The following is a 16,254-nucleotide window of genomic DNA, read 5'->3' on the forward strand; positions in this document are numbered from 1 at the left end:
TGTGTGTGTGTGCACTTTGGATGGGTTAAGTTCTGAGTATGGGTCACCATACTTGGCTTAATGTCATGTCACGTCATAAGACACTTTTAACGTTTATTTCTGTTAAAAATGACACCATTGATCTAAAGGAAGCTGTGGCTTACTCTAGCTAAAAAGAGCTAGTTGGTCATACACATCAACACTGAATAAATAGGAAGTTATTTAGCCGATGGTGGAGTTTCACATCACTTTACTACAGACCAGCGTCACAGTAGCTCAAGAGTTTGTCTCTTCATATTTGTGGACTGAAAACCGTTCAAGATGTTTGAAAGATTTTGGTTCTGTTTGTGTTTGTGGCGTCTTGCTGGTGAGTTTGAAATGTGTTTTTATATGTTTTTTTTTTTTTTTAAATATCCTTTATGTAAAATTACTGAAGCTCATACAGCTTTCATTTTCAGTATATCAGGCGTGACGTGAGTCTCGTCTGAAGTTAAAGTGTTTTTTGTGTTTGAAGTTGTGGAGCTCAAAGCTCCTGGATCAGTAAAATAAAAAAACATTTTATTGGCAATCACCACAAAGATGCAGTTAATAATCCGTTTTGTTTGGATATTAATTTCAGAATGTAATTTTCAAACTGTCTACTACAGTAAACCAGTAAACCATCATAAAGTTATTTAAAAATCTTTTTCTGTTTGTTCTTCAGGTGTGTTTGCTGATTCAGATGCAGTGAAGATGGTGATGGAGGGAGATTCAGTCTCTCTAGAATCTGGTGTTACTGAAATACAGACATATGATCTGATAACGTGGACATTTGGACATCCAGAGATTCGAATCGCTCAAATCAATAAAGAGGCTGGCATCTTCTCCACATTTGATGATGGTCCTGATGTGAGATTCAGAGGCAGACTGAAGCTGGATCGTCAGACTGGATCTATAACCATCACAAACACCAGAACCACAGACTCTGGACTTTATCAAATAATCATCAGCAGCAGGAGAAAGACCACACACGGATTCAATGTTACTGTCTCTGGTAAGTCACAGTTACAGTGTAGTTTGTGCTGCTAGTCTTCATAATAATTATAGACAAATAACTAAACAATCCTAGTCCTTTAATATCACATACACATTTATTGACAGATCGTTAGCCGAGTATTTTCGTCTCACAATCATCTGATTGACAGATAAACCTTGCACTCTTATTTCAGAATTTCTGTCGTTAATGTTGTAGTGAAAGAAAGTGAAAGTGACGTTACATACAGCCAAGTATGGTGACCCATACTCAGAATTAGTGCTCTGCATTTAACCCATCCAATGTGCACAAACACAGAGCAGTGAACACAAACACACTGTGAACACACACCTGGAGCAGTGGGCAGCCATTTATACTCTGGCACCTGGGGAGCAGTTGGGGTTCGGTGCCTTGCTCAAGGGCACCTCACTCGTGGTATTGCAGGCCCAAGACTCGAACCCACAACCTTAGGGTTAGGACTCAAACTCTCTAACCACTTGGCCAAGACTTCCCCAACGAAAGTTAGTTCAAAAGGACAAAACTCAGTCTGTTAAGTTAGATAACCTCTCCTCCTCCATCATCACCCTGAACACCGGTGTGCCACAGGGCTGCGTACTGAGCACTCTCCGGTACTCCCTTATTTACCCATGACTGTGTTCCTGTTTATGGCTCCAACACCATAATCAAATTTGCAGATGACTCCACGGTGGTAGGTCTGATCAAAGATGACGATGAGTCAGCCTACAGGGATGAGGTGCAGCACCTGGCTGTGTGATGTGCCACCAACAACCTGGAACTAAACACACAGAAGACAAAGGAGATCATTGTGGACTTCAGGCGGACTAGGAATCATGCACACACACCCATCTACATTAACTGAGATGTAGTGGACCGTGTGTCGAGTTTCAAGTTCCTTGGCATCCACATCTCTGATGACCTCATCTGGTCCCTAAACACCTCCACCCTGGTGCCTTTACTTCTTACAGAGCCTTAAGAAAGTTCACCTGAGTCCCAAAATCCTTGCTGAATTCTACCGCTGTACCATTGAAAGCATACTCACAAACTGCATCTCAGTATGGTACAGCAATTGCTCCACATCTGACCGCAAAGCACTCAAGCGGGTGGTGAAAACTGCTCAACGGATGACCGGCACCCAGTTAACCTCCATCGAGAACATTTATCACAAGCGCTGTCTGGGCAGGACAAGAAACATCATCAAGGATGCCTCTCACCCTAACCATGGACTTTTTACCCTCCTTCCATCCGGCAGGCGTTACAGGAGCCTACGCTCTTGCACTAGTAGACTCGAGAAGAGCTTCTTCCCCGAGGCTGTGACACTTCTGAACGCCACACCACCAATCTAACCTGCACCTGCTCTTTTACTGCACTGGTCACTGCACATTGTTCAAACTATTACATTGTATCTGTATAACGTATTTACTGTACAAAACACAGTAAAATATTTCTATAAAAATATAATTGAACTAATGTTGTTTTGCATAGAATACATTGTTTAACAATACTTTTGCACACTCAACCAACTGTATTTATTGCCACCGTTCTTATGCTGCTGCTGTTCATAATGTACATACAATCCCTACATTGCATTTCTGATTTAAGATGCAATGTTTTCAGTTTATTGATGACATGACTATGTCCTGTCAATGCCTTGCTCTTGGAGACAGTTAACAGTTAGTTATTTTAACAAACGTTAATGCATCACTAACAGTTCCTCTCAGATGACGACAAATTTCTTCATTCGCCCGGATAAGGAGAATCGCTTTTATTTCACTGTCACTCCAGTTGGATGGCATTTCTTTTATTTTCGTAAACAGTGCGTGAATGCGTCACATTGTTATGATTGGCAAGGAGAAAACGTCTTACGTCACCGCGTGCTGAACTTGTACGTGCTCATACCAGTAATTTTCCTTCTGCGTTCAAAAACAGCATAATTCCGGCAATTTACTGGTAATGTTACAACTTCTCATCTCAGTAAATTGCTGGAACGAATTTACCAGTATTTTTTAAAAGGTCCTGTTCAGACATGATCTCTTTACGGCAATTTACTGGTATTTTTCCGGAAAATTTTTTATGTGTGAAAGGGCTTAATAATTACAAAAAAAAATCTTCATTAAACATTCACTGATTTACTCTCTCATGTTTTCAGCTCGTCTGCCTGTTCCTGTCTTCAGCAGAATCTTTTCTTTGTCTTCATCATCATCATCATCCTCATATTGTTCACTGCTGTGTTCAGTGGTGAATGTGAGTCATGTGACTCTCTCCTGGTACAAAGGAAACAGTTTATTGTCCAGCATCAGTGTGTCTGATCTCAGCATCAGTCTCTCTCTACCTCTGGAGGTGGAATATCAGGATAAAAACAGCTACAGCTGTGTGCTCAACAATCCCATCAGCAACCAGACTCAACACCTGGACATCACTCAGCTCTGTCACACATGTTCAGGTACAGCAGAGATGATATTAGCGTTTATTACATCGCTTTGTGGAATACTCGATTTTAAACTTTAAAAAAAATCCAACAATTTTTTATTTTTACATTTTAATGTTTAAATTAAACTTTGAATAACTTATATTAATGCACTGCTTTAACTGAAGCATGTACCCTCACACTCTCTATCTCTCTCTCTTTCTTTCTCTCGCACACAAATGAATCCCAGTTGAAATTTAATTTAATTGATTGGTTAATTTTTCTTTATTGCTATTTTCTAATATTTTATACTTATGTTTTATGTGCCCCCCCCCCCCCTCGCCTAAATTTGAAAGTTAATTTTGATTGAAGCAGGAATTATTATTATTATTTGTTAAAGGGATACTCCACCCCAAAATGATAATGTTGTCATCAATCACTTACCTCCATGTCATTCAAAACCCTAAAAGCTTTGTTCATCTTTGAAACACAATTTAAGATATTTTGGATGAAAATATCCCATAGACTGCCAAATAAATAACAGTGTCAAGGTCCAGAAAAGTATGAAAAGGATCATCAGATTAGTCCATCTGCCATCAGTGGTTCTACTATAATGTTATGAAACAGAGACAATAGTTTATGCATGAGAAGAAAACAAAAATAATGACTTTCATCTCCTCTTTGTCTCTCCGCATCACCTTAGCACCATTTTGGAGAATATGAGCTGAATGTTGACAGCGTATGCTCTTCTGTGTCAGTTGCACCACAAGGATAGGTTTTCTACATGTATTTATACTTTAGCTTGATGATGGCGGCCCCCACATGTGCTCCACACATGTGCTCTCTTTAGTTATATTCCTAGAATCAGTTTCTCCAGAGACAAATTGCTGGACATTCACCACTCTGTTTTCAACTATTCTGATGTTTTGCTGGACATAGTAGCTGGCGGGCGGTGTAGCTGTTCTGATCACGAGCTTCAGGACGCTCAGACGGGGGAAGCGAGCCGGCGCTCTCGTGAAGCTTAGGCAACGTGGATTTCGAATGCCGTTTCCAAACATCCATCTGGCAAACTTCTGCTCTCTACCCAACAAAACGGACGAACTCCTTCTGCTCACCCGGACAAATTATTTCTCACACTCTGCCGCTCTGTGTTTTATGGAAACCTGGCTGAATGATGCCAATACGGACAACACAGCAGTCCACGATGCAGAATCAACCTGTAAATTGCGTGCCATCGGGACATGATTTTACATCAACGAAAGGTAGTGTACAGATGTAACAGTGTTAAAGAAGATGTGTTATCCCGATCAGGAAGCACTGTTCATTAACTATAAGCCTCTCTACTCGCCGCGGGAGTTTCACTCATTCATTCTCGTAAGCGTCTACATTCCTCCGCAAGCACAAGTGCGCTTGGCTTTACAGAAACTCGCTGATCAGATCACAGAGACTGACCTACAACAACACCTGGACTCTGTTTTAATCATTCTTGGGACTTTAATAAAGTGAATCTCTCCTGTGAACTGCAGAAATACAGACAGCATGTTACATTTCCTACCAGAAACAGTAATATAGCACATACAATTGTCAATTTGTATATTGTTATTCCTTATTTACTTCTATTGTTGTTTTTGTTCTGTAGCTGTCATTCTGTTACACTGTGGAAGCTTCCGTCACAAAAACAAATTCCTTGTATGTGTAAACATACGTGGCAATAAAGTTCATTCTGATTCTGATTTGAATGAAAACAGTGTATCCTTGTGGTGTGGCTTACTCAGAAGAGCGTATGCTGCCTGCGTTCAGCTCCTATTCTCCAAAACGGCACTACAGTGATGTGGAGAGAGACAGAGGACATCGTTAAATGAAGTAATTATTTAAAAAGTAATTTTTCTCATACAAAAAGTATTTGCATCACTTTATAATCTTATGGCAGATGGACTATTCTGACGATGCTTTTCATCCTGGACCTTGACAGTGTATTTTATTTGGCAATCTATTGGACAGTAACAAGCCTTCCGGTTTTCATCAAAAATATCCTAAATTATGTTACGAAGATAAAAAAAGCTTTTATGGGTTTGGAATGACATGGGGGTAAGTGATTAATGATAACATTTTCATTTTGGGGCGGAGTTTCCCTTTAAGTAAAAAATACTTATTGGTTGTAATGGGATGGTACTGGTTGAACGCCGGAGGAGAGAGATGAAGAGAAGACGGAGCATGTCTGAATTTATCTAATATGTAAAGAAGCCATCCTATGAATGTTTTCGAAAAGATAACTGAATTAGAGTTGGTATAAAGTTGTTTGAGGGTGAGGGGATAGAAATTTCCCCTTGTATTGTTGGATAACAGAACTGCACGCCTGATTCTCATGAATCAGTGCTAAATTTTCACATGAGAGACGAGTTTAAATTAATACCAGTTATATTTCCCTTAATGGTCTGTGTGGTTATTTTATTGATTTATAGGCATACCAACAGTAAAATTAAGGAAACTAAACTAATAATATTCAGAGGATATTTAGAGAGATCTAATAACAAACATACAAATTCAATGTCAAATGTACAGCATTTTACAAAGAATCTTATAAAGAAATTAAAAAATAAATCTGGAATGTAATAATGATTTGACCGTTTAAAAATAAATTACATGATTGGAATTAAAATGCAAAATAGAAACATATAACAAATAAAACAGATGTTTAATGATATTTTTATCATTATTGACTGAGCTCTGAACTGAATTCATATTTGATGTTTTATTCCTCAGACTCTGTCCACGGTTGTGACGCTACTGAAGCTGTGATCCGATTGGTCGTCACTGCTCTGGTGGGCGTGGCTGCCGCCGCTGCTGCTGTAGTTCTGGTTTATGACATCAGATCCAGGAGAGATGAACAGAGCTTTTGATTTATGTTTTTTTAAGTATTTCTATATTCCTCATCCTCAAATGCTTAAATGTGAACTTTGTTCATTAGTCTGAATCTTAATTTGAATCTTTAATTTTTAGTCTGAATCTCAACATGTTTGAAGTTAATCTTGCAGATGATGTTATATTTTATTGTATTGTATTTTATTCTGTTCTATTATAAATAATTGATATGATTACAGCAGTTTCCTGTTCTTGCACAGATATTGGTATGTTTGTATTCATTTAATGTGTTTATCAGTGAATTCGGAGACATTTGATAAGAAATGAACACCAAATGAGCTGAAGACGGCTGCTTAAGACACTTTTAACTTCTCTAGCCACTGATAATATTATGGGTCAGTTTATTTCTTATGAAAACGACACCACTGAACAGAACTGCAGGAAGTTGAAATGTTCTAGAGCTCAAAGCAGTAAAGTTCAGCGAGTGTGAATTAATCAGCAAAAAGAGGTGGATGTTCACACGTATCAACACTTATTTTAACTGACGGTGCAGTTTCACATGACTTTACTACAGATCAGCCTCACATCAGCTCATCTGTCAACAGTTCTGAAGAGTTTGTTTCTTCATATCTGAGGACTGAAACGGTTGAAGATGTTTCACAGATTTTGGTTCTGTTTATTGTGTGTGGTGTCTAGTTGGTGAGTTTGAAATGTGTTAATTTCCTTCATGTAAAAACAGACAAACCTCCTGGGACTGGGTGGAAACCGGATTATCAGTACACAGGAGTACTGGAAAGTTTAAAGTCTTGCATCTTTTTTTCTAAGCTTAGGATCGGAAAACACTTAATTTAACAGTTTGCAACAAGCACAACAAAACTTATGGATGTAAGGCAACTTGTGACACTGTCGCGGTTCAGGCTCTTTCGTGTTTTAGTGTAAATCCGCTGTAGAAACATTGACTACTTAATTACTAATGGGTTTCAAGCTTATAAAAAGTAAATTACTTTAAAAAGAATGTATTTCTCTGACTTACCACAACAATATTTCTGTCAGACCATCAATTTAAATCAGCAGATCGGGATCAATCTCTTCTCGACCGTTGGAATTGAAAACCTTCCACTGCACTCACGAGACAGCGCCGCGTGAATATGCTAGCGCAAATGCAAACAAATCGTTTACTTTTTTTTAATTAATGAAAATAATGAGTTTAAAACTTCTTTTTGTTTATGTTTGGTGTTCAACAGATAAAAAAAATATAATCCATAAAGCAAAACTGTTAATTTGTGGTACATAATTTCACACAAATGACAAATAATTAAATTAAAGAGCAGCAAACACGGCTATAAGTAAGGGGCTGTTCACATATCATGTCTTTTGCGCTCTCAAGTTCGTTATTTCAAATGTGGGCGCTCATTTTTCCAGAAATGTTTGAGTCAGTTCTGGAGTACGGACGGTTGTCTCGGTTTACATTCACAGTGTTTTTGGAAACCCTTTAAATTTGAACAAATAACAACATCTAAATAATAACTTGAATAATTTGAATCAGTTCGGGAGTTCAAAGCGGGTTCGCGACTCATTTGAATCAGTTCGGCAGTTCGGAGCGGGATCGCGAATCATTTGAATCATTTCGGCAGTTCGGAGCGGGTTTCGCGAATCATTTGGATCATTTCGGGAGTTCAAAGCGGGTTCGCGAATCATTTGAGTCAGTTTGGGGATCGCGAATCATTTGAATCCGTTCGGGAGTTCGTAGTGGGTTCGCGAATCATTTGAGTCATTTCGGGAGTTCACAGCGGATTCGCGAATCATTTGAGTCAGTTTGGGGATCGCGAATCATTTGAATACGTTCGGGAGTTCGTAGTGGGTCCGCGAATCATTGAGTCAGTTAGCGAACACAAAGACATGACATATCAAAACTTACATTGTCCAGACAGAAGAGGAACTTGATGGTAAGATTAGCAGTGCTGCATTTTTCTCCAGATCTGCAATATCTGTTTACACAAAAACAACAAAACAAAACCGGTTATTGGTACACATTATATCTTAGCGGTGATTGTTGTCTAGGTTTCCATTCACAGTGTTTTAGGAAACCATGTAAATTTGAACAAATAACAACATCTAAATAATAACATTATTATTTTGCTCATTTTTTTTATTCAATTATTAATATATGTAGCCAAGCAGTGTAAATATACCTAATTTCTATTTTGCATTAAAAATGTTCATGGCCCCTTTAAGAATCCCTCTTTTCTCGCGATACTGTTCACTTTCGCTGAAATGTGTGCGCGCGACCAGAGAAGCCATTTTGATTGTACAGAGGAGCTCGTGGTTGTGTGTGCATTGAGCGGATTTACTGCGTTTTATAATCCTCTTTCTTGGTAAATATTATTCATAATATCTTTATTATGCACAAATAAGTTGTAAAGCGGAGTTTAAAAGAACATTTGGTGTGTATATTTTTTGTTATAGATTTATTTGAAGTGCATGTGTGACGAGTGAACCTTGTGGTGATTGGTAAAGGATTGGGTATGTACATTTCATGATTTATGGTGTAAAATACTGATGCCATGCTTATTTGATACATCTGTGATGTGTATATAGTATAAATCTTTGGTTTAAAGCATATTTCTGATACTGCTTGATTAATATGTGAGACTTGGGTGGTGGCTTTGTTAATGTGATTTTATTTCTCTTGTACCTCAGCCACTGCCGTATTCCAGTTGGTGTTATCGTATTTCAATTATCTTGAAAAAAATTTTGTTTGGAGAAATGGATTTACATCTAATCCGTTGGAGTACATTACACTGTATACCAGTTTGAATAGTCTGTGATTAGTGCATTGATCTACAGGTTGAAACTGAGTTTAGTTTTTTTGTGACATTTGATTGTCATCCTCAAATTTGCTGTAAACTGTTTCCATGAGTTCTGTTTTTTTGTTTAATTGGTGAAATCTTTTTTTTTCTTTGTGAAATCTTTTTGAACAAGGCAAACTTTATTTGCTTAATTAGACTTTTATCAGTTTAATCGTGCTCCCATTGACCGCTGTCACCTACTTTAAACAGCAGTCAGAATAAAACCCCGATTAGAAAAAGCATAGTTTGCTTCTGGTGTATATTTCTTCCATTACACCCGGTTACATTTTTGGTACCAGGAGTGGGGTTTCTGACAGTTGGGAGCTCTTAGGTGTTTAATGTTTTTTTTTTCTGGAATACGGTAGTGGTGGGTACGTGAGCTCCAGGGACCCAGAGAGGAGGCTGTCAACTGTCCTGTGGGTGTCCAGCGTGACGACGTCGGCTAAGGGTTCGTGGCCAAGGGACCGGATCGTTGGACGAAGAGGGGACTGAAGCTATGGCAGCTATTGCTATAGCTATTGCCAGCCTAAGTAGAGAGCCATCTAGGTCTTACATATATGTGCCAAGAGAGCGCCACATTCAGTCTTTTAGTGGCGATCTTAACAAAGATGGTAGAAATGTAGATGAATTCATTGAAGAAGTGGAAAGGGTATTGCTTGTGAGAAACCAGACTCCAGAAGACCAAACTTACTTTGTTCTTTCCCTATTGAAAGGTGCCGCTTTGGAAGAGATTAGGTTAAGGGGGGGATCCACCTCAGCGAACAGAAGACATTTTTGCCTATCTTAGTGAGTCCTTTAAAGAAAAACGTAGTCTTGCCCAGTTATTGCAGTCTTTCTATACCCGAAAACAGTTGGAAGGTGAAGACCTTCGTGCTTACTCTCATGCTTTGCCGCAGACATTGAACTCGGTTTTGAAGCAGTCACCCGATGCGGTTGCAAATGTAAATGTTGCTTTACGAGACCAGTTTGTGGAGGGAGTAAGAGATCCCGCACTTAGAAGAGAACTTCGTAAGTTAGTGAGGGACAAGCCACAGTCAACTTTGCTCGAAGTAAGAGATGAAGCTGTAATGTGGTCTCTTGAAGATCCCAAACTACGTGCTACTAAAGTAGTCATTAACCGTAATGTAAGCTCTGAAGCTACAGAAGCCCAGTGTGCGGCTATGGTGATGCCTACAGCGAGCTCTGTTACACTTGACGAGGTTCTAAAAGTAGTGGCAGAACAAGGCAAAGCCATTGGTGAGTTGACTCAAGCTGTGCAGAAACTGACTTCACACTGCACTTAGCCTGAATCGATGCATCATACTAAATCTAAGATGCAGCCTAGGTTTACTGATGACAGCCAGCCTATATGCTTCAAGTGTAATGGGGTGGGGCACATAACTAAAAACTGTGTGAGAAGAAATAAACAGAGTTAATGATGATGCATCAACGTCCATGCCGCAGGGAAATGCACACCCTCGATCGCTGTGAGCCAGGCGATGCAAGGACAGTCTGTTGGCTCAACTTCTAAGGACTCAGACCGTGATCGACTACTCAAACATGCTGTAGGGAGGTGTCTTGTAGTTGACTTGAAGATTGGGGGAGTGAGTGTTTCGTGTTTACTTGACACAGGGAGCCAAGTCAGTACCATTTCAGAACATTTCTTCAAAGAGCACTTAGCAGGTGACGCAAGTGATATGCTTTCCACATCCGGTTGGCTCAAAATTACTGCTGCCAATGGTTTAGACATCCCATATCTTGGCTATCTTGAGCTACCAGTTGAAACCATGGGTATCACACTGTCAGAGTGTGGTTTTCTAGTATTCCGGGATACACAAAGTTCTTCAGCTGTGCCAGCTCTCATTGGCATGAATATCATAGGCAGATGTAGACAGTTAGTTCATGCTGAGTTCGATACCACTCTAGGAAGGGAGTTGCAGTCTGACTGGAGAGAGGCTTTCCAGCAGGTGCAAAGTGCCAGTCGACTTAAGAAACGGTTTGTTGGACGGGTAGCTGGAAAAGAGATGGTGCACATACCTGCATTCTCAATTGCAACTGTAATGGTCAAGGGAATGAAGAGTTCGTTGCCTGAGGGTTCAAAACTGTTGTTGGAGCCTGGAAATTCACCTTTACCTGGGAGCTTGATTGTTGTACCTTCCCTTGTATCCACTACAAAACCATTGTTTCCCATACAAGTTGTAAATCTTTCGTCAGAGGATGTATGGTTGCAGCCCAACACCCGGCTGGGTACTCTCTGTCCTGTTGAATCCTTAAGTCCAACTGAAGGTTGTGAAGTTCCAGATAATCTCGGATGGAGTTGAAGAGATAACTGTAAACACAGAAGAGAGACAGGTGTTGACAGATACCTTAACAAGCTACAGTTAGGCGGTACTGCTGAGCAACAGGTGGAGCTTAAATCTTTGCTATTGAGGTATGTGGATGTATTCGTGATGGACGATGAGGAACTAGGATTTTCTGACAAAGTGCAGCATGAGATCCATCTGGTAGATGATGTTCCAATTTCCCAGCCCTATCACCGCATACCACCAACCCAGTATGGTGAGGTCAGGGAGCATATCACCAAGCTTCTTAGGAAGGGGGTTTTCAAACCCAGCAAAAGTGCCTATGCATCGCCCATAGTACTTGTGAGAAAGACAGATGGTAGTCTTAGACTCTGTGTCGACTACAGACAATTAAACTCCAAAACTAAACGAGACGCCTTCCCCTTGCCCCGCATTGACGAATGTTTTGACGCATTACAAGGTGCAAAGTTCTTTTCAACTATTGATTTGGCTAGTGGGTATCATCAGGTGGCTGTGCGTGAGCAAGATCAGCAAAAGACAGCCTTCACTACCCCATTTGGTATATTTTAATACTCCCGTATGCCTTTTGGAGTCTGTAATGGACCATCTACGTCCCAGCGCCTTATGACATCCACGATGGGAGACTTGATCTTCCAGATCCTTTTAGTCTATCTGGATGATATCCTGGTATATTCATCTAATTTCCATGAACCGCTCCAGAGACTAGATGTCGTGTTCAGTAGACTGAAGGAAACAGGGCTCAAGGTTAAACTTGGAAAATGCCATTTTCTCCAGGAAGAAGTACAATTCTTGGGTCATCAAATATCTGCTCAAGGCATTGGTACTGACCCTGGAAAAATTGAAGCTGTGAAACAATGGAAACCACCTGGTACAGTAAAGGAGTTAAGATCATTCCTAGGCTTCTGTAGTTATTATAGAAAGTTCATTGAAGGTTTTTCCAAAATCGCCGGCCCTCTCCAAGACCTGGTCAACTTATGCCTGAAACATCACAGAATCGTGAGAAAGCCTGAGTTTTGTACACTGTGGTCAGCAGAGTGTCAGACAGCCTTTGAGTTTCATAAAAGAGAAGCTAACATCGGCTCCAATATTGGGCTATGCAGACTTTTCTCTTCCATTTATAGTGGAGACAGATGCTAGTAGTGAAGGACTAGGTGCAGTCCTCTACCAGCAACAAGGTGGCTGTAAGAGAGTGATTGCCTATGCTAGTAGAAGGCTACGAAATGCTGAGAAGAATGACCGGAACTATAGTAGTATGAAGCTTGAACTACTAGCTCTCAAATGGGCTGTTTCCGAAAAATTCCGGGGGTATCTGTTAGGCTCAAAATTTGTAATCGTCACTGATAACAATCCATTATGTTATCTGAAAACAGCTAAACTAGGTGCTATCGAGCAACGATGGGTGGCCCAATTAGCTGTTTTCGATTTTGAGGTTAAGTACCGGCCCGGACGGCATAATGCTGCTGCTGTTGATGCCCTCTCTAGGCAGCCATTAGCAGGGGAGCCTACTAGTTCTGAGGATGTGGAATTCGATGATTGTGTTGCCATTTGTAATGTGATCAACAAGTGTACACTCTTAGATGTGGAATTGGTGACAGCTGGTGATCAGTGCTGCAGAGTGAGTCAGATCCGTGCTTTAGAGTGTGGAGCCAGAGTGGAAGAGACTGTTTCTCAGGGAGGTACATTTACCCTTCCGGGCTATACAAAAGCTCAGTTAAAGGATTTCCAGCTAAATGACTCAATCATCTGCTCTTTCAGAGAGTTTTGGGATCATCAGCGAAAGCCATCTAGTCAGCAACGACACCACCTACCAAAGCCTTTATTGTCACTGTTAAAGCAGTGGAAACATGTTAGAGAGACAGATGGGTTGCTCTATCGTGTTGTGGAGGATCTTCGCCTTGGTGAGTGCCAGCAGCTGCTCCTGCCAGCCTGTTTAAAAGATCAAGTCCTTGAAAGTGTGCATGACAAGATGGGACACCAGGGTATTGAACGAACCCTCAACCTGTTAAGGCAGAGATGCTTCTGGGTCGGCATGTATGATGATGTAGAGAGGTGGGTTAAGAAATGTTAACGGTGTATTCTAACCAAGATGCCGCAGCCGAGAATCCGTCCTCCTATGAAGCCATTCTTAGCTTCAAGACCTTTGGAACTGGTGGCGGTAGATTATACGGTGCTCGAACCTGCCACAGATGGTCGTGAGAATGTGTTGGTTGTAACAGATGTGTTTACTAAATTTACACAGGCAGTCCCTACCAGAGACCAGCGGGCTGATACCACAACCAAGATTTTACTAAAAGAGTGGTTTATGAAATATGGAGTACCAGAGAGGTTGCATTCAGATCAGGGAAGAAACTTTGAAAGTGAGGTAATAGCTGAACTGTGTCGACTGTTCAGAGACTCGCTCTGTTAAACGACAAGATCTACTGTCCTACCGTTGGTGTTGGTCAGACAGTGTATTTGTGTCACAGACCTGTTGGCAGAAACAAAATACAGGATGCTTGGGCTCCTACAGTGTATCGGGTCATAGATGTACTGGGCACCACATATACTGTTGAACCTCTGGAGGGGGGTCCCTGTAAGAGAGTCCACAGAGTTGACTTGTGCCCTTGTGTAAATTCTGTTGTGGAACCAGTGGTAGCAGAGAGTAGTTTGTCGTCATCACCTTCTCAGAATCAGTTTGAACAGGTGGACTTTGAAAATACTGACCCAGAGTATGTGGTGTTGGAAGAGGTTACATTACCTCATCTCGAAGAGACCAGGTATGTGGGTGTTGGAGTTTCTGGGTGTGAGGAAGCCTTGGATGTTGAACCTGTTCACGTTCTGGATTGTGTGGAACAGCCGGCTGAATTGGAGCAGTTGGTAGAACAAGAACAGCCTGCCACAAACAAACCTGTGTCTAGGAGGCCTGTGCCCACACCCAGAAGAACATCCCGGGCCAATGCGGGTGTTTATTCCAACCCATTTAATGAGCCAAGATCGGCCTGTAATTCTGTCTCACTCAGTCCTGAAGTTTTTTCCCAGGTTTTGACAAGCCTTGGTAGTGTGTTCTTCAGAGAGGCAGTGAAGTAAGTAAAAAATATGTATTGGCATCATTGAGGACAATAACTTTTTAGCAGGGGAGAATGTGGCCAAGTAGTGTAAATATACCTAATTTCTATTTTGCATTAAAAATGTTCATGGCCCCTTTAAGAAATCCCTCTTTTCTCGCGATAATGTTCACTTGCGCTGAAATGTGTGCGCGCGACCAGAGAAGCCATTTTGATTGTACAGAGGAGCTCCATGTGGTTGTGTGTGCATTGAGCGGATTTACTGCGTTTTATAATCCTCTTTCTTGGTAAATATTATTCATAATATCTTTATTATGCACAAATAAGTTGTAAAGCGGAGTTTAAAAGAACATTTGGTGTGTATATTTTTTGTTATAGATTTATTTTGAAGTGCATGTGTGACGAGTGAACCTTGTGGTGATTGGTAAAGGATTGGGTATGTACATTTCATGACTTATGGTGTAAAATACTGATGCCATGCTTATTTGATACATCTGTGATGTGTATATAGTATAAATCTTTGGTTTAAAGCTTATTTCTGATACTGCTTGATTAATATGTGAAACTTGGGTGGTGGCTTTGTTAATGTGATTTTATTTCTCTTGTACCTCAGCCACTGCCGTATTCCAGTTTGTGTTATCGTATTTCAATTATCTTGAAAAAATTTTTGTTTGGAGAAATCGATTTACATCTAATCCGTTGGAGTACATTACACTGTATACCAGTTTGAATAGTCTGTGATTAGTGCATTGATCTACAGGTTGAAACTGAGTTTAGTTTTTTTGTGACATTTGATTGTCATCCTCAAATTTGCTGTAAACTGTTTCCATGAGTTCTGTTTTTTGGTTTAATTGGTGAAATCTTTTTTTTTTTCTTTGTGAAATCTTTTTGAACAAGGCAAACTTTATTTGCTTAATTAGACTTTTATCAGTTTAATCGTGCTCCCATTGACCGCTGTCACCTACTTTAAACAGCAGTCAGAATAAAACCCCGATTAGAAAAAGCATAGTTTGCTTCTGGTGTATATTTCTTCCATTACACCCGGTTACATTTTTGGTACCAGGAGTGGGGTTTCTGACAGTTGGGAGCTCTTAGGTGTTTAATGTTTTTTTTCTTTCTGGAATACGGCAGTGGTGGGTACGTGAGCTGCAGGGACCCAGAGAGGAGGCTGTCAACTGTCCTGTGGGTGTCCAGCGTGACGACGTCGGCTAAGGGTTCGTGGCCAAGGGACCGGATAGTTGGACGAAGAGGGGACTGAAGCTATGGCAGCTATTGCTATAGCTATTGCCAGCCTAAGTAGAGAGCCATCTAGGTCTTACAAATATGTGCCAAGAGAGCGCCACATTCAGTCTTTTAGTGGCAATCTTAACAAAGATGGTAGAAATGTAGATGAATTCATTGAAGAAGTGGAAAGGGTATTGCTTGTGAGAAACCAGACTCCAGAAGACCAAACTGACTTTGTTCTTTCCCTATTGAAAGGTGCCGCTTTGGAAGAGATTAGGTTAAGGGGGGGATCCACCTCAGCGAACAGAAGACATTTTTGCCTATCTTAGTGAGTCCTTTAAAGAAAAACGTAGTCTTGCCCAGTTATTGCAGTCTTTCTATACCCGAAAACAGTTGGAAGGTGAAGACCTTCGTGCTTACTCTCATGCTTTGCCGCAGACATTGAACTCTGTTTTGAAGCAGTCACCCGATGCGGTTGCAAATGTAAATGTTGCTTTACGAGACCAGTTTGTGGAGGGAGTAAGAGATCCCGCACTTAGAAGAGAACTTCGTAAGT

At 40.6% G+C, this 16,254-nt stretch overlaps 1 protein-coding gene across 2 annotated transcripts in view; it reads left to right on the top strand.

The window, feature by feature from the left end:
- Positions 1 to 206: 206 nt before the first annotated feature.
- LOC127943379 (SLAM family member 5) overlaps positions 207 to 16,254 on the top strand; it is a 50,333-nt gene continuing 34,285 nt past the window's right edge. Inside the window, exons 1-3 of one of the 2 annotated variants that reach the window (XM_052539830.1) lie at positions 207 to 346; positions 683 to 1,012; positions 3,159 to 3,452. In XM_052539830.1, the coding sequence (XP_052395790.1) occupies positions 301 to 346; positions 683 to 1,012; positions 3,159 to 3,452 (670 nt within the window). In that variant the 5' untranslated portion in view covers positions 207 to 300. The remainder of the gene's footprint in view (positions 347 to 682; positions 1,013 to 3,158; positions 3,453 to 16,254) is intronic. The other variant, XM_052539831.1, reaches the window with a different exon arrangement.

Source organism: Carassius gibelio, chromosome A22 (genome assembly GCF_023724105.1).
Source record: "Carassius gibelio isolate Cgi1373 ecotype wild population from Czech Republic chromosome A22, carGib1.2-hapl.c, whole genome shotgun sequence".
Classification (NCBI taxonomy): domain Eukaryota; kingdom Metazoa; phylum Chordata; class Actinopteri; order Cypriniformes; family Cyprinidae; genus Carassius; species Carassius gibelio.